The sequence below is a fragment of the Telopea speciosissima genome, chromosome 3 (assembly GCF_018873765.1).
Source record: "Telopea speciosissima isolate NSW1024214 ecotype Mountain lineage chromosome 3, Tspe_v1, whole genome shotgun sequence".
Classification (NCBI taxonomy): Eukaryota; Viridiplantae; Streptophyta; class Magnoliopsida; order Proteales; family Proteaceae; genus Telopea; species Telopea speciosissima.
Window position 1 is genome coordinate 23,651,075 of NC_057918.1, and position 18,061 is coordinate 23,669,135.

Consider the following 18,061-nt stretch of genomic DNA (forward strand, 5'->3'; position numbering starts at 1 on the left):
TCGAGAATGCCCTCAATCAACCCTTTCTTTAATAAGATATTCGTTTATCTTATTTTAATATGTTAATATTCTATTTTATTATAACACAAAAGAATAGGAGTAAAACTTAATGTATAAGTAAGGCTTCCAAAGTCTTTTTGGATATTTTAAGATTGAGATGATGACAAATCTTACAAGAATTCATTAAAAAATACAAAAAGCGCCTAGGAGGGTGGCTTGTCGCCTAAGCGCTTAGCTGGCCCTCGAATGCCTTGGATCGTCTTACGCTTTGCCAATTTTGTGCTAGATTTTGAGGTAGTGGGTACTCTTTCTATCTGTGAAAAATGGAAGAGTCTGTACCAGGGGGAGGTGAGGGTTGAGTTTTTTGGTTTCTCACAATTGAGAAAGGGATTAGATGGGGAGTTTTGTGTAGAGGCCCTCTTTTGGACTGAGTACAATTGTATTATAGCATCCTGTTTATCCTTGTGCATGTTGCTTTTTCGGTAATTTTTAATACAAATTTTATCTTAGTCAAAAAGACCAAATAAAAAAAAAAAAGTGTTTGGAATTATTAGGGTTTTGATTGGTGGATGATCTTGAACTGCTCACATAGTAATCTCAGATTCCACCACAGACCAATGATCTATCTCTTGACGGTCAGAATGGCCAAGACTGTTATCTGTGACTGCGAGGGAGAAAAGCATGATCAGTGGACAGAGGCCAAAAATACAGGCAATGGAGAGATCTTGTTATTGTAATTGATGTTAATCAATTAAATTGTGGGATTTTTTGTTTTTTCTGTACAGTTTTTGAAGAAATTTTTTTGCGTGAGCTCTTTCTCCTGTGCACAGTGGCAGCTTGCTCCTTTCTCTGACTATTTCATTTACTTTACAGAAATTTTAAGGTTCTTTTAATTTTATAAATAAGTACCTATAAAAGAAGCCATAAGATTTGAAAATTCCTAAAATCCACAAGAGATATTGTTTGAGTGAAGTTTATTGTGTTTTGATTAAGTGACTTAGTTAACTTGGTTATCATTATAGAAAGGTAATTAGTTGTTGTTAACTACTTAACTACGTATAGCCGTATAAGTGAGTCTATAATTAGCTAAATATTGCATGCTTTTAAATGGGTAAAATTGGAAAAAAGGATACTTGACAGGACTCACTGCCAACATTATAGATTGGAAATAATTCCTTTCCGCTATCAATTTGATCCATATATAATAGGCTTTTATAAATTTCTATGACTGTTAGATAAAAAATATCCCATAATATAGTTCTGGTAGATTTTTTAGATTTTTATTTTTGGGATAAGCCACAATATGGATTTTTATTTTCTATAGATCCATCTATGATACATAGTCAAGCTACCGTGCTTTGCCAAAATATAACATGGAAAGCCTTATAAGTGAACTGATTTATTTGGTGCAGGTGATTGAAATGTCTGGAGTCTGTGCTGCTTCAGATATATGGAGTGTTGGCTGCACTGTAATTGAGCTTCTCACCTGTGTTCCTCCTTACTTTGATATCCAGCCTATGCCAGCTCTCTTCCGGATTGTTCAGGTTTCCACACTGATCTACATTGATACTCATTCCTATGCTCTCTTTGCTGTATTTAGGATGCAGTGTGTAGTCTTTAGGCATGATTGCTGAGATGGCTTTTTAGTTCTGTCTCAATCTTTTTGGGTTGCCATTTTTGTCTCCCTTTACTTTTTGTTGTTTGAACAACTTCTGATATAATTGTTGTGATGGGTGGTTTTTCCATTACTACTATATTTTGGAAGAAATATGTTCCAATTGGGATAAAATTTATAAAGCTTGACAGCATGATACATTGTTTTGACCTCTTAATTGAATGAGTTTTTTTTCTTTACTATTTTCAGGATGAGCATCCTCCGATACCTGAGCATCTATCCCCTGGCATCACAGATTTCCTATGTCAGTGTTTTAAAAAGGTAAGTGTTAAATATTGTATCGTGAGAGGGAGAGTTGTGTTTTTTTTTTTGGATGAATAAAAATTTAAATACGAAGAAAGAGGGGGGGTGGATATACAAGCCCGAAGGCCAGCAAACCCATCTAGAAAGAGGCTAGGAAGGGCGCAAAATAGTGGAAGGGATACCCCAAGAGACAACAATAAGCCTGTTCCTTGGGGAATCTATCACACTAGTAGGGGGGAGGGAATTAACTTTAGATGAAACATCAAAGAAGATGGCCTTCCAAATCGTGTCTAAAGAGCGAGAGTTGGACGTCCATCTTCTAAGGTTACGCTCCATCCAAATGTAGGAAATAGTAGCACAAAAGGCCAGCTTTCCAACCGTGTCACAGATTGACTTACCACCAAAAGTCATATGAATCCAAATCCATTCCCGAGATAGAGGAAGGGGCCTTCTACGAGCAGGCCAGCAATGGCAGAGAACCCGGTTCCAAATGGATGCAGCAAAGGGGCAAGTGAAGAAGAGATGGTCGGTGTCTTCTTGACCATTCCAACAAAGGCAGCATCTAGGGGAGACTTGCATGTGCCGGTGGATGAGAAAGGCCTGAGTTGGGAGGCAATTCGCTAGGGCACGCCAAGCAGTGAAGCTCTGTCTAGGGATGTGGCCTTTGTACCAGACCACCTTATGCCAAGGACAGGGGGTCCCTCTATGTCTGACCATGTCCCAAGCGGAGTGGGAGCTGAAGTTGCCTGTGGAGGGGGGAAGCCATAAGATGGTGTCCCCTCTGCCTCTGTGACCTGGAGGAATGGGGGGGAGGGAGCTCCAAAGATCAGCAAGGGGGGGGGGGGGAGAGGTGGGGGGGACCAAGAACCATCGGTGATGCTGGAAGCCACAGTGGAAAGCCTGTCCAAGCCCGAATCATAGATGGTACGGTGGCTGACTATAGAGGCCAAAACACCAGAAGGGTGCCAGTTGTCAAGCCAAAGATAGGTCTGCAACCCATCATCAATCCTGCAAGAGATTGCCCCCTTGGCGATATGCCTCACTTGGAGAATTCTGCGCCAAATCCAGGATGAGTCGGGGCTAGGGCTGATAGTCCAAATAGAGTCTCTACGAAGAGGCCCCGCATACACCCAAGAAGTCCAGGTACTAGATTTGTTGGAGAGGATCTTCCAGAGCAGCTTGATGGAACCAGCTAGATTAACATCTCTGATCCTTCTGAGCCCCAGACCTCCTTCAGATTTGGGGAGACAAATGGAGGACCAGCTCTTGGGGTGAAGGAATCTGGCAGTGTCAACACCTTTCCAGAGGAAAGTACACATAATGGACTCGATAGCCTTGATAGTAGCCTTGGGAAGGCCAAAAACACCGCTCTAAAAGATATAGCAAGACTGGAGAACCGATCTGATGAGCTCAAGGCGACCTGCATAGGATAAAAGTTTGGCTTTCCAAAGCTGCAGTCTCTTGCGGAGAAGGTCAAGGATGGGGTTACAGTGATGGGCTGAGAGTCTGGCTGGAATGAGGGGATGGGCAAGGTAGCGGACAGGGAGGGTGGCAATGGGGAAGCCAGCAATGTTGGAGAGGGCCACTTTGGTCGAGTCAGGAACCCCAGCAATGAAAATTTGGGAGAGTTGTGTTAAGTTGGGAGTGGGGGTCTATGTTAAGTCAAAGTATATGTTTAGTTGTGTTGAGTAATTGTTATTTACTTTAGTTTGTCTTTGGCTGTAATTTGACCTTTAATAGGACTCTTAATAAATTATAAGCAAGGCCTTAGGCCATGATAGGGATTATTTTGAATCCTATCATGGCTTAAGGGTTTATCTCTTTCTTCTCCATCTTGCTCTCTCTTTTTTCCTTCTTGTTCTCCTTCGCTTAAGGATTACAGGTTCTTGTATTGCTACATGGTATCAGAGTAGGAGTAATCATACATGCGCATCTGCTATTGTTTTTAGGGTCTCTTCCAGAGCTTTTTATTCTTGGAAAGCAGCCACTTTTGCTGTATCTACTTCTGCTAGTATCATTGTTGATTCAATGTAAAACAAGAATCTTTTATTATTTCTATGCCCTACAATTGATGGTTCTATGGGGCTTCTTTATGTTCTGCAATAGAACATTACTTCTTTAACTTGTGGATGAAAGTTTGATGGCCTGCGATCTTTGTTTTGGCTGCCACTTATTGTCTCTCACATGCGTTACTAATACTACAGTTTTCTCTCTTGCGGTAGGGCTGATTAAATTAAAGGCTCTTATGTGAAGCCTTGTTTTTGTATGATCTGGTTATTTGGCTTTGCTTACTATTTTCTCAACTGCGATACTACTACTGCTTTTCTCTTGTGGTAGGGCTTGTTAATGGCCCCTATGTGAAATCTTGGCCTCAAAACTGTTGCTGAAGGCTTAGTTGAATTGTTTGTCACCCTGGAATTCCCAAACAGTCCCACCACCTCCAACGTTGAGCTTTTCGAGCAACTGCGTCTTGGATCTGGTTCACTCTCTTCGTAAAATATGTTTCCACTTGTTGGAGATATCGATCCCTTACATGAATTGGCGAATGGATCTCTTAGATATGGCTATTTGATGGTTCTTTATGGTCCTGGTGTTCGCCGGAGCCTTCTGTCTCGACAAACCCTCCCACTTGGTTACCCTCTCCTCAATCACTTGGTTCTTGATTGTGAGGTTGAAGACAACCTCTAAATCGCTTTTTTTGTTAGAGTTTATGTTTTGGGGGTATTTTTGTAACTGGTTTATTGTATTGTGCCTTAAGTTGTATTTTGTCTCTTTTTTCCTTGTTACCTTTACCTCCCTAGGGACGTGTATGTAATTCCAGCAGTTGATTAATGAAGAATATAGGGGAGAGAAATCGATTCTCTCTCCTATACGGTTGTGCTCATTTCGCTTCTCCTTCTCTTCTTAGCCCTTTTGCTCTTACTTCTTCTCTTGAATCAATCATAGCTCATTTCTAACTTTTTCTTCATTTGTTTTTTGTTCATTACCTAAAATACCCTTCCCTCCTATTGTTTTTTCTTTTGAGTGTGAACATGGTATCATTTTTCAGACCTCCTGTGTGTGCACCCTAGAACAAAATGGTATACCTAAACTTTTATTTACCATGAATGTTGCCAAATTTTATTTGGGGGAAGGGATGCTGTCCTCACTGCAGCCTATCTCATCAACATGGTTCCTTCCAGTGCACTGGACTTCCAGATTCCAGTTAGCTGCCTACCGGATCCTTCCCTTGCCTCACCTTCCCCCTCGGGTCTTTGGTTGTGCTTGCTATGCTCACAACTCTAACCCCTTAAGGTCTAAACTTGATCCCCGTCCTTTCGTTGTATCTACCTTGGCTACTCTGCTTCTCAGAAGGGCTATAAATGCTACCATCCTCCCTCCCGATGGCTCTTTCTTACCATGGATGTCACCTTCCATGAATCAGAACCCTATTACCAGTCATCTATTAAGGGGGAGAATATAATTTCAGAGCTTCCTTCAAGTCCTTTTTGTTATCGATCCTATTCATCTTGAGGGGGAGAGACCTCTCACTGATACTCTGATAGTAGTGAGGGGAGAATATCCCCAAGGTAGACTTGCTCACATACTCTTGCCGGAAGGAACAGCTTACGACTGACCCGCATTGTCCATCAGTGCTTCCTGATCTACCTCCGACGTCTCAGTTAGGTAATAAAAATCATCCCATTGAAATTGATGACACTGATGTTCCGATTGCTACGAGGAAAGGAGTTAGAACATGTACTAAACATCTCATCTCTAACCTTGTTTCCTATGAGTCCTTATCTCCGTCCTGTAGGGCCTTTGTTTCCTCTTTATCTTCTTTTTCATTTTGCAGAGTTGGAATGATGCTCTATCTAATCCTAAGTGGAAAGGTGCTATTATAAAGAAGATACAGGCCTTTTGGAAGTATGGTACTTGGGAGCTGGTTCACTGTCCGGAAGGAAATAAGCTAGTAGGGTGTGTTAAATTTTAAAGTCTAGGGGCAGATAGGTCTGTTTACTTTGTTTTATTTCAGTCCTTTGCTCTGTCGGTTTGTGTAAGGGCATTACTGTCCTTTTCCTTGTTTTATTATTAATACAATCGTGGATGACCTGCGGTAATTTATTGGAAGTTCTACCGCAGGTCCTCCTCTCTTTGGACTTGCATGGTCTTCTTCTTCTCCTTCTCCTCTCTTCTTCTTCTTCTTCTGGTCTGGTTAAGTGTTCTTGATATTATAACATGGTATCAGAGCATCTTTAATCAGATTGGAGTATTCCCACAATCCTCTTCTGATCTCTGTTTTCGGGTTTTTTTTTTTTGGCTTGTGGTGTGCGGCCACCCATAGCTGCCTTTACCAAGGTTTAAATCCACTCCTATCTACAATTAATGGAGTGTTTTTATTATTATTTTATCTACTGCTGATTAATGATTGGATGTCTACATCAACCACCATCAAGGCTGCTAGTATCGATATTGGGAGAATATCCTGATTGCTATCGACCTTCTCTGGACAGTGTGTTTTTGGAGCCTGTGATTATGGTCTGCGATTATATGGTCTTCTTAATTCTTATTGCTTCTGGTGATCGATTGCAACAGCAGTGTGTTAGTTATGCTGCACTTTTGAAGCCCTTGAAATTCTTCCCAGAAATTCTGATCTCGAATTTTTTTCTTGGCTGAGTCCTTCGACTGTGGATCTGCTACTGGTTAGTACTTCTTATTTTTTTCTGTTTCTGGTTGTGGATTTGCTGCTGGAATTTTCCCTCATTTTTATCCATAGAAGAAAGTATTATTGCTGCTTAAGTTGGTTCTTCTTTTTTTTTTTTCTGCTGCTGGTTGTGGATTTGCTGCTGGAATCTTTCCCTTCTTTTTTATTCATTGGAGACAGTACTATTACTTCTCCCATGATTCCATCTTCAGAATCGATTGCTGCCTTGGTTTTTTGCTTGTTCTCCTTATCAATTCTTGGAGTATTTCTAATATGGCTGATTCGAAGACTCCCAGTGATAATGTGAATGTCCAGATTACATCTATAAAATTGAAGGGGAATTCCAATTATTTACTTTGGGCACAAGCTGTCTGTGTCTACATTATGGCTAAGGATAAACTTAGCTATATTACCTCTGCTCCTCCTCCATCTGATTCCAAGGACTACAATACCTGGATGAAGGAGCATGCCATCATTTTAATTTGGTTATGGAACAACATGGAGCCGGATATTGTTGCCAATGTCATGTTTCACACCACTGCAAAGGGAGTATGGGATGACTTAAAGGAGACCTACTCTCAAGAGAAGAGTATGACATGCATTTATGAACTCTATGAGAAGCTATTCCAATTCCAGCAATCTGACAAATCTCTCCAAGAGTATTATAGTACCTTTAAGGGCATGGTTGAAGAATTAAATGTGTTCCAGCCACTTACTACTGATATTGAGAAGTTGAAGGCTCAGAGAAACGAGTTTTTTGTCTCCAAATTCTTGGCTGGTTTGGGTCCAAGTCTGAAGACTGTAAAAGGGCATCTTCTTGCTGGTGAAACTGTTCCTTCTTTGAATGATACCTACTCTAGGCTGCAGCGCATTGTTTCCCCTAGTTCCAAGCCTAACACCAACCCCAAGGAGAATTCAACATTTACTACTACCAGGGGCCGTGGTTTAGGGGGAGGACGTGGTTTTGGTAGTCGTGGTACAGGTGGACAGCATATTGATAAGGCTGCCCGACTATGTTCTTATTGTGGGAAGACAAATCACACCATTGAGACATGCTGGTCCAAGCATGGCAAACCAGAATGGGCTCAAAACTTGGCCAATCATGCAGCTCCTGAAGATGGTTCTAATTTTGTTGCTCCTACTGATACGAAACCTGGTCCAGCCGTGGGAGACTCATCTACCAATCTTCATGATGAGTTTCATCAACTGATGCATCATATAAAGAGTCTTGAGTCATCCATTTCTACTATTGGGGCATCTACTTCCACCGCCACATTAGCCATGCAGATACACCTGCTTTCTTTTCCACCACTTCTACTCCCTAGATCATCGATTCGGGGGCTTCCACTTATATGACTGGTAAGTCATCTGTTTTCAATTCTATTTCATCTAGTTCTCACACTCCTCCTGTCATTGTGGCCAATGGTTCCTCCACCCTTGTTACTGGGCATGGTACTATTTGTCTAAATTCTAATATTTCTCTTGCTTCTGTATTACACGCTCCTCAGTTTCCCCTAAGTCTCCTCTCTGTTAGCCAACTTCCTAAAAATTTGAACTGCTCTGTGACATTCTTCCCTTCCTACTGTATTTTTCAGGATCTTCACACGAGGAAGACGATTGGTGGAGGGTGTGAGAAAGATGGGTTGTATTATTTGAATGGTGCTGCTTCGTTTGCTTCGGCTGCAGCTATTACTGTTGGTGGAGAATCCCCTTTCCAATGGCATTGTAGGGTAGGTCATTTATCGTTGTCTAGATTAAAGGTTTTGTTTCCGCAATTTAAATCTTTAGATAGGTTGCAGTGTGAGGCATAGTTGTCAAGGCGTCGCCTAGGCGGCGCCTTGGTCGACTTGGGGGCGTTGGTCACCTAGGCGGGCGCCTTGGACGTCCTGTTCGCCTAATTGATGTCGCCTTAAACTTTGGCCCTCTCCACCACCTTGGGTCGCCTAACCACCGTGACAACTATGGTGTGAGGGCTGCGAGTTTGGTAAGCATCATCGTGCTACTTATCCATCTCGTACTATGCTCCGTAGTCCTTCCTTATTTTCTTTAGTACATTCAGATGTGTGGGGTCCTTGTCGTGCAAGTCATAGACATGGTTTTCGATATTTTGTCACTTTTGTGGATGACCATTCCAGAACTACATGGTTGTATTTTTTAAAGGATCGGTCTGAATTCTTACATGTATTTCAAAGTTTTTGTAATGACATAAAGACCCAGTTTAATGCTTCTATTAAAAATTTTCGGTCTGATAATGCTTTGGAATTTGTTCAAAATGAGATTTCTTCTTTTTGTGTTACTAACGGAATGATTCATCAAACTAGTTGTTCCTATACTTCTCAACAAAATGGGGTAGCAGAATGGAAGAATAGGCATTTACTTGAGGTTGCCCGGGCTCTCATGCTGCATATGTAGGTGCTCAAACATTTTTGGCGTGATGCAGTTCTTATTGCGTGTTTCTTGATTAACCGAGTGCCATCATCTATCCTTGTAGATAAATCCTCTTTTTCTATTTTATTTCCGAGCATATCAATTTTCAGCTTACCTCCTAAGGTGTTTGGGTGTGTCTATTTTGTTCATAACCATCATCTCCCTGGTGATAAATTAGACCCTTGGTCAACCAAATGCATCTTCCTGGGTTACTGTCAGACCCAGAGGGGATATAGGTGTTGTGATCCTCCGACTCGGAGGCAGTTTATTAGTGCGGATGGTACCTTCTTTGAAGGACCATCTTATTTTTCTGGTCAGCCCATGGTGTCCAGTGATCCGCTAGCTATGTCTGATCCTCCTCCCATTCCGGCTGTTGTTCCTATTGCTACCTCTCTACTACAGGTTTATCGGCGCAAGAGGCACGTTGGGCAGCTCCATATAGATAATGTTGGTCCATCTACATCGCTTCCTGCACCTTCCTCAACCTCTAGTGGAGATCCCAATTTACCTGCTCTTCCTGACTTACCAGCTGATCCAGATCCTGATGACTTACCTATTGCCACTTGGAAAGGTAAACGCTCATGCACTCAAAAATCTTTGGTTGCCTATCTCATTGAAAATTTTGTTTCTTTGTCTCACCTTCCATCCTGTCCTCATAGTCTTGTTACTTCCCTGTGTACTTATATCGTTCCTCGCACCCATACTGAAGCTCTTGCTATTCCTGCTTGGAAGGAAGCCATGGATGTGGAATGGATGCCTTACTCGACATACATGGGAGTTGGTGGATTTACCTCCTGGTAAAGACCTGGTCAAGTGTCAGTGGGTATATACTATTAAGCATCATTCTAATAGGTTTGTTGAGCGGCTAAAAGCCCGCCTTGTTGCTAAGAGATACACCCAAACCTATGGTGTTGATTATTTTGAGACCGTCTAACCTGTAGCTAGACTGAGCTCAGTTCGTCTCTATGGCTGTGAATTTTGATTGGCCCCTATACCAGTTGGACATTAAAAATGCTTTTCTTTATGGTGAGTTACTCGAAGAGGTCTATATGGAGCAACCTCCCAGGTATGTTGCTCAGGGGGAGGATGGTGGACGTGTGTGTAGGCTGCTCAAGGTCATTTATGGGCTGAAACAGTCTCCTCGGGCATGGTTCGAGAAGTTTAGTTCCATAGTGACTAATTATGTTTTTCTCAGTGTTTCTCAGACCATTCTGTGTTTGTTTACCATCGAAGGGAGAAATTGGTTGTTCTTGTTGTCTATGTAGATGACATTATTGTGTCAGGGAATGATGAGAATGGGATCGAGGAGATGAAGAATTATTTACAACAGCATTTTCAGACTAAAGATTTTGGCCAGCTTCACTACTTTCTTGGGATTGAGGTCATTGGAAGCAGAAAGGGGATCAACCTGTCTCAAAGAAAGTATGTGTTAGATCTCTTGACTGAAACTGGTATGTTGGCTGCAAAACCAGTAGATATTCCTATGGATCCTAATAAAAAATTTGGCACTGAGGATGGTGAGTGTCTTAAGGATGTTCATTCCTACAGAAGTTTAGTTGGAAAGCTATTATACTTGACCGTCACTAGACCAGATATATCTTATGTTGTTGGGGTTCTCAGCCAGTTCATACAATCTCCTTGTAAGTCTCATTTTTTTTTTTTTGGGATGAATAAAAATATATTACGAAGAAAAAAGAAGGAATATACAAGCCCAAGGGCAAAAAAGCCGAAACTAGGGACTACCTTGTAAGTCTCATTAGGATGCCGCTATTCGGATTCTTCGGTATTTGAAGGATGCTCCTGGGAAGGAGCTTATTTATCGTCCCAATAGACATACGGAGCTTGTTGCCTACTTTGATGTAGATTGGGCAGGTTCGGCTAGTGATCCTTTGTTGGGGGAAATCCGGTTACATGGCGAAGCAAGAAACAGACCACTGCTGCCAGATTCAGTGCTGAAGCAGAGTACAGACCTATTGCTCATACGGCTGCAAAATTGATGTGCGTTTAATCTCTACTTCTTGAGATGGGGTTTCTAGTTCCAACCCCTATGAAGATGTATTGTGACAATCAGGCAGCCATCTATATTGCTAGTAATATGTTCTTTCATGAGAGGACAAAGCATATAGAGGTGCATTGTTACTTTGTCCGCAGTGCCGTCTTGGAGAAACTGATTGAGACACCATTTGTCACTTTGTCTGATCAGCTAGCTGATGTGTTTACCAAGTCTTTATTTGCCCCTAGTTTTCGATCTTGTTGTAACAAGCTGAGCATGGGTGATGTATATGCTCTAGCTTGAGGGGGAGTGTTAAATTTTAAAGTCTAGGGGCTGATAGGTCTTTTTACTTTGTTTTATTTTAGTCCTTTGCTCTGTCGGTTTGTATAAGGGCATTATTGTCCTTTTCCTTGTCTTTGTTTTATTATTAATGCAATCGTGGATGACCTGCAGTAATTTATTGGAAGTTCTACCGCAGGTCCTCTCTTTGGACTTGCGTGGTCTTCTTCTTCTCCTTCTCTCTTCTTCTTCTTCTTCTAATCTGGTTAAGTGTTCTTGATATTATAATAGGGGCAAATGCATTTTCACTATAAAGCATAAGGTAGATGGCACCATCGAGAGATCCAAGACTAGGTTAGTCGCCTAGGGCTTTACTCAAACCTATGGCATTGACTATCAGGGGACCTTTTCTCCAGCGGCCAAGATGAACTCAGTCCGTGCTTTGCTATCATGTGCTGCTAGCCTTGGATGGAACGTCCAGCAATTAGATGTGAAAAATGCCTATCTAAATGGCGATTTGGAAGAAGTCTAGGTTTTGTGTCATCATCAACCACCGGGCAAGTATGTAGGTTACAAAAATCTCTTTACAGTCTAAAGCAGTTTCCACGAGCCTAGTTTGGTCGGTTCCTAAAGGCTATGCAAAATTTTGGTTACAATGAAAGCTAGACCGATCATACCTTATTTGTCAAACATGAAGGTAGTAAGGTTATTGCTCTCAGTGTATTGATGATATAGTGGTGATAGGCAATGATGATGCTGAAATTTTCAAAGTGAATTCGCAATTAGCAACGGAGTTTGAAATAAAGGATTTGGGACCTCTCAGATACTTCCTAGGAATCAAAGTTGCCTGCTGACAAGGGCATCTTTATCTCTCAGAGGAAGAATGTCCTAGATCTTAATGAGACTGGATTGCTTGGATGTAAACCAGTGGACTCCCCTATCAAGGCCAACCATCATCTTAGCAGGAATGGTGGTGGACCAGTTGACAGAGAAAGTTATCAGAGACTTGTTGGCAGACTGATATATCTTTCCCACACCCAGCTCGACATTGCGTACACTGTAGGGATTGTCAGCTGGTTCCTTCATGATCCACAGGCTGCTCCTGTTGAGGCAGTATATCGGATTCTGAGATACTTAAAATCTGCTCCTAGAAAGGGAATCTTACTCTCGGACAATGGCAACCTCAGACTCGAAGCCTTCACCGATGCTGATTGGGCTGGGTTCAGTTGATGATTGACGTTCGACTTAGTATATTGCACATTCCTTGGAGGCAATCTGGTTACCTAGAGAAGTAAGAAGTAGTCAGTGGTTTCTAGATTCAGTGCCGAGGCAGAAAATCGGGCGGCACAAGGTGTTTGTGAGACTGTGACCTTATATGGCTCAAGGTATTACTCAATGATCTCGGGATAAGTACTAACAAGCCTATGCATCTTTACTGTAACAATAAGGCCGCCATCAATATAGCTCATAACACGGTATAGGATGACCGGACAAAGTATATTGAGATCGACAGGCATTTCATGAAAGAGAAGCTTGAGCAAGGTTCCATTGCATTCCTTTTGTCACTTTAGAGAATCAGTTAGCTGATGTGTTTAAGAAAGGGGCACATTGTAAAGTTTTTCATCCTATCATATGCAAGTTGGGTATGCATGATAAATATGCATCAACTTGAGGGGGGAGTATTAAAGTGTCTAGATTCAATGATATATTGTGCACATGTTTTGTCACACCCCGGCCCGGTTATTAAGGGTCAAGTATGGCGGGATGTCTCTGACATCCAACCAATCCCCAAGGATCACAAGTGCAGTACCCTATTCACAATCATTGCTCACAGATATAGTAATCAGAGGCAGCGGAAATAATTTAATTAATAGAGATAACATCATTAGTAAGAGAAGTCTAAATGATATTTCATTTATATAAATGATAAGGCTTGTGATACAACTATACAGTTCTCAAAGGTAGCACAGAGTAAAAGTATACAAGAAACTATTCTATAAATATATAAAGCATTTATAAAGCATAAAAGAGTGGGGAGGTAGCCTGGACTATCAGGCCAAGATCAGGAGGTTGCCCAATCATCACGTGTGCAGATACGAAGTATCGTGCACTTCAAACTCCAGCGCTGAAATCCAACATTAGAAGTAACTAAATCACTTGAAAAATAAGGATATCTACAGGTGAGCTCTCAATCGAGCCCAGGTAAGGGGAGGGGAAGCACACAAACACGATAAATCATGATGCGTATCCCTAACTAGTATGCTCCTAGACAGCTTCTAAGTCTCATGAGGTTTAAGTACTACGAGTAGTAGATGCTAGCCTCGAAGAGAACCCGCCAGAAAGCATGACACAAGGCAGCTAACCCGACAAACCCCCAATGACCAACCGGAAAGCATGACATAAGGCAGCTCCAGACGTCGGTCACCCGAGCGAAACCATTCTACTACTGCAGGACCCGCCAGATCGGCGTACGACACTGTGCAATGGATCCTCGATGCACTCCCCAAAGACCAACCCCTGTCTGCTTATTCCCACAACGGAGCGGACACGCTAATATAGGACAGAATATGGCACCCGGCATGTCCCTTCTACCGTATTTCACCTGGTTGTCCAACACCTTTCCCCTGTTGGTAGGGGGCGTAATCGGGTTATAAATGACAACCTAACCTTGATGTCAGTCTAATTATGATGTTACAAGCATGGATTGAGTTATAGAGTACTGATTTCCACCATCAACAATTCCACATAAATAAAATAGCAATGCAATGCAATGCAGCCTGCCCATATGCAACCTAGCTCACGTGCATTCTAATGCATTAAATCAAAGCTAGGAAACTATATGCATCAGATATAGTTGTAATGGTGCATGGCATGGCAATCAGCACAACATTGAAATTAAAATAATAAACACACAGAAATTAAGGTCAAGGTCCCCTTACCTGTAGTTGTAGCTAGCCTAGGTGAATAAACTCCAATAGGCAGGCAAGAACAGACCAAGACAGTCCTAAATATGAGACAAGAATATTATAGATTAGTTATAGAAGGAATTCTAGGTCAGTTACCTTTCAATAATCCAACAAACCGACTAGAAAACAGTAGAAACAACCCTAAACAACATACCAAACACTATGCAATAGGTTCTGGGATGGTCCAAGGTCAAGTCCCAAGGGGTCTAGGTCATAAGGGCATAAAAGTGGAGGAGCCGGATGCAGACTTCCAGGGAGCCGGTCAACCGCCCCTGGGCCTGCAACTCCATCCGGGAGTGTGCCCGAATTTGGGGGTTTTGCTTCAATTGGCCAGATCTTTGCATGTATGGCCCAAATTAGGAGTTTTAACATTAATTCAAGGTGGGTCAATCTATTTTGGGTGTTCAATTTCATAAATAGTTAGTTAATTTAGGAATTTCTTCAATTAAACCTAAATTAGCTAGGTTAGGGTTTACTATACAAGTAATAGCTTCAACATTAAAGGTTTGATTAGAGTTTAACACTCAATTTCAGGTCTGATTGGGCTGGAATTAGTTAGAACAGCCCAATCTCACAACAAAATCTAATTATTCAAGCTTAACTTTGAAGCTTTAATGGAGTCCAGCCATCTTAGGTGTATTTAGACTAAAAATAAACTAAACTTAGAGGAGAAGGAGAAGGTACAGCAAGGGTTCTCAGGGCTTACCAGAAATTAGAGGCAGAATAGGTGCTGGAAGCACTTCTAATGGAGATTCAAGTTCAGGTTCGGTTGTGGGAGGTAAGCCTTCAAGAGCAGCCCTTGTTCTCTCTTCTTCTCTACTCTTTTCCCTTTTCTTTCTTCCTTCTCCAAGCTGGAACGATTTTTCAGCTTCTCTAACTTGTAATGTGTTTTGTAAATAGTATAAGAGAAGTTATATATATATATATAGGATACTTAACCACTAAGGGGCAGAATGGTCATTTGGTTATAAATTATTTTTAAAATTGATTCTTTTGTATTTATTACCTTATTCCAGCTACAGATCGATGTCATGCGACATCAGGGATGATCCGGATACGGGTAACTGTCCGGAACCACATTCCCCACTGGGGAACTGGGTCCCACGGGGTCAATTTTACTAAAATACCCTTCTAACCCTATTTGGTCGTACAAAATGTTATATAAATATATTTTAAATTATACTTACATTGAGTTTAATTAAGGGGGAGGTCCTGCAGCCTGTCCAGCCAACAGACCCGACACAGGTAGCTCTGGTGCAGGGTCCCACAAGGTAAAAATTACTATTCTGCCCCTAATACACTAATTAATTAAAAATACAACATATATACATATAAAATGGGATTCTTACCTGGGATTCAGCCTAAGACAGAGAGAGGCTTCGCAGGCCATCAATCCAGCACATAGTACTAAAACTTGCGAAATTTCGGTCGAGATATCGAATATTTCGAGTATCTCGACCTGTCCGAAACGAAATGCAAGTCCGAAATGAAAAAATGCAATATTTTGAATATTTCAGAACGATGAAATTTCGGAAATTTCGGTCATCTCGTTTCGGAAATTTCGGAAATCTCGGACATTTTTGGCATTTTACACCCACAGAAAAATACCATATTTCGACCGAGATTTCGACGAAATTTCGGTATCTCGGAAATTTCGGTCAGACCGAAACACTGAAACGAAACGAGATTTAGTACCATGATCCAGCATGCCAAGCTTATGTGTTATCTTCCGCTAGACACCTCAGACTCATTTAAGGCCACGATAGTTGGCTAATCGGAATGCCTTTACAGACGAGTCATGAGATAGATCTGAATTTCTTAATCAAGACGGCCCACAACTTAGAGGCTAGTATGGTCAAAGTTGAACCAGAACTTGAAATCACATAGATTCCAAAAGTTCAAATTTATTCGGAAATTTGACCGGGTTTCACATGTTCCACATGTTAGGATAAGGATTGTGACTTATCCTTACCAAGCGTCCTATAATTGCAATCCCTTCTTCCATCTATAAATAAAGGTTGCCTCTATCATTTTAGACAAGCCAAATCTTTCTCTTACATTCTAGTTCTCAACTTAAGAAATGGCAGATTTGAACTCTCGAGAAAATTTAGAAGTGTGCTTTGGACCATGTGGCATTACAATGGAATACTGTCATTAGTATCGAGGAGGCACCAATACCTATTACCAACTGTTTTTTTTTATGGAATTTTTGGTAAACAGAAGTCTTAGTGTCACTCTTCAATTGCAATGCTTGACACTTGGAATTGTGTTTCAGGATGCTAGGCAGAGACCAGATGCAAAAACGTTACTTTTGCATCCTTGGATACAGAAGTCAAGGCGTGCTTTGTCCTCACTCCGGCAGTCCAGTGGAACTATAAGGTAGAAAGTGCTACTTTTTGTAACAGTTTTCTGTTCGCATGATCATGCATTGTTTAGCCATGAAGTACATAGTACCAACACCTAGCTATATCATGTAGATTCACTTTTGATCAATAAAGAACCAAACCATTTATGTTTATAATTTTTTTCTTATCATTGAATATCAATGTTATTTGGTTTTATTTCTTTTGTAGGAATTATGCATTAAATGGTATTTTATTTCACTTATCTTTTTGCATGATGTTATCATTAACTTGATTTGAGACAAGTCTTATAGTTTTTGGATGGTCTGATGGTCAATTCTCATACTGGGCCTTCTTTCTGAATCATATTTGTGCAGTTAATTCAACATAGAATTTTTGCTTATTCCAAAAGTTGCACTGGATATTTGTACGTAGTTCGTTGTTCAGAATTATGAATATGAGGAACAAAAAAAAACATAGCAAAGATAGGACTGAAAAACAAGGGTTAATGTTTTGGGTTGATATATGAATATCATAGAACTTTTATGGAATGTGTATGTACTCTAGTGGGTCCTTATGCAAAATGATGGAGTCCTTGATGCTTGATCTTAGCTTCTTCTAGTAATATATTTTCTTTTGTACAGGTTTTATTTTCTGGACTGAGTCCAAGAAACTTCATGTTATCAGGAATTTTTGATAGTGAAATCATCTTTGGAGTATTTGTCCCTTTTATTTTTATGGTCTTTAATGCTATGAGAATTGAGAAAAAGAAAACTGCACAGCCAAAGAACAAATAATGAAGAGAATCATATGTAGGATCTTCCATGGAACTAAAAGTTGTGTCTTGGGTTGGAATGTTAGTGAAAGTTAAGGTTTTAGGTGCTGGATGATTGATTAAAAAGGGTATTTTAAGGTGGAAGGAATGAAAACTAGTAATGGAATCTGTTAGCAGAACAGTTTAGAATGCAATGCTTGAATGATCAAAGAGATCAGTCAAGCTCTCTGTTTATAATAATGAATGAGATTAACAAAAGGACAGATTGCCCCTACTCTAACCAAAAGACGAGAATACCCCCACAGTATTCTGGCGTACATAATTCAACACTCCCCTTCAAGTTGGAGCATAGATGTCAAACATGCCCAACTTGACCAAAATAGGATGAAACACTTTTCCTGACAATCCCTTAGTGAAAATATCAGCTAGTTGATCTGCAGACTTCACAAAAGGAACACAATTCACCCCTCCTTCCAACTTCACCTTGATGAAATGCTTGTCAACCTCAATATGTTTAGTGCGATCATGTTGTACTGGATTATGTGCAATGCTAATTGTAGCCTTGTTGTCACAATACAACATCATAGAAAGACTAATAGGACCACCAAGATCTTGCAGTAAACCCTTGAGCCATAACAACTCACAGATGCCTTGTGCCGAAGCACAAAATTCTGCTT

The 18,061-nt window shown here is 40.9% G+C and overlaps 1 protein-coding gene across 2 annotated transcripts in view; it reads left to right on the forward strand.

The window, feature by feature from the left end:
• LOC122656728 (MAP3K epsilon protein kinase 1-like) overlaps nucleotides 1-18,061 on the forward strand; it is a 136,971-nt gene that overhangs the window by 30,044 nt on the left and 88,866 nt on the right. For both annotated transcript variants that reach the window (XM_043851358.1, XM_043851359.1), the window contains exons 8-10: nucleotides 1,413-1,544; nucleotides 1,865-1,936; nucleotides 16,543-16,646. In XM_043851358.1, the coding sequence (XP_043707293.1) occupies nucleotides 1,413-1,544; nucleotides 1,865-1,936; nucleotides 16,543-16,646 (308 nt within the window). The remainder of the gene's footprint in view (nucleotides 1-1,412; nucleotides 1,545-1,864; nucleotides 1,937-16,542; nucleotides 16,647-18,061) is intronic.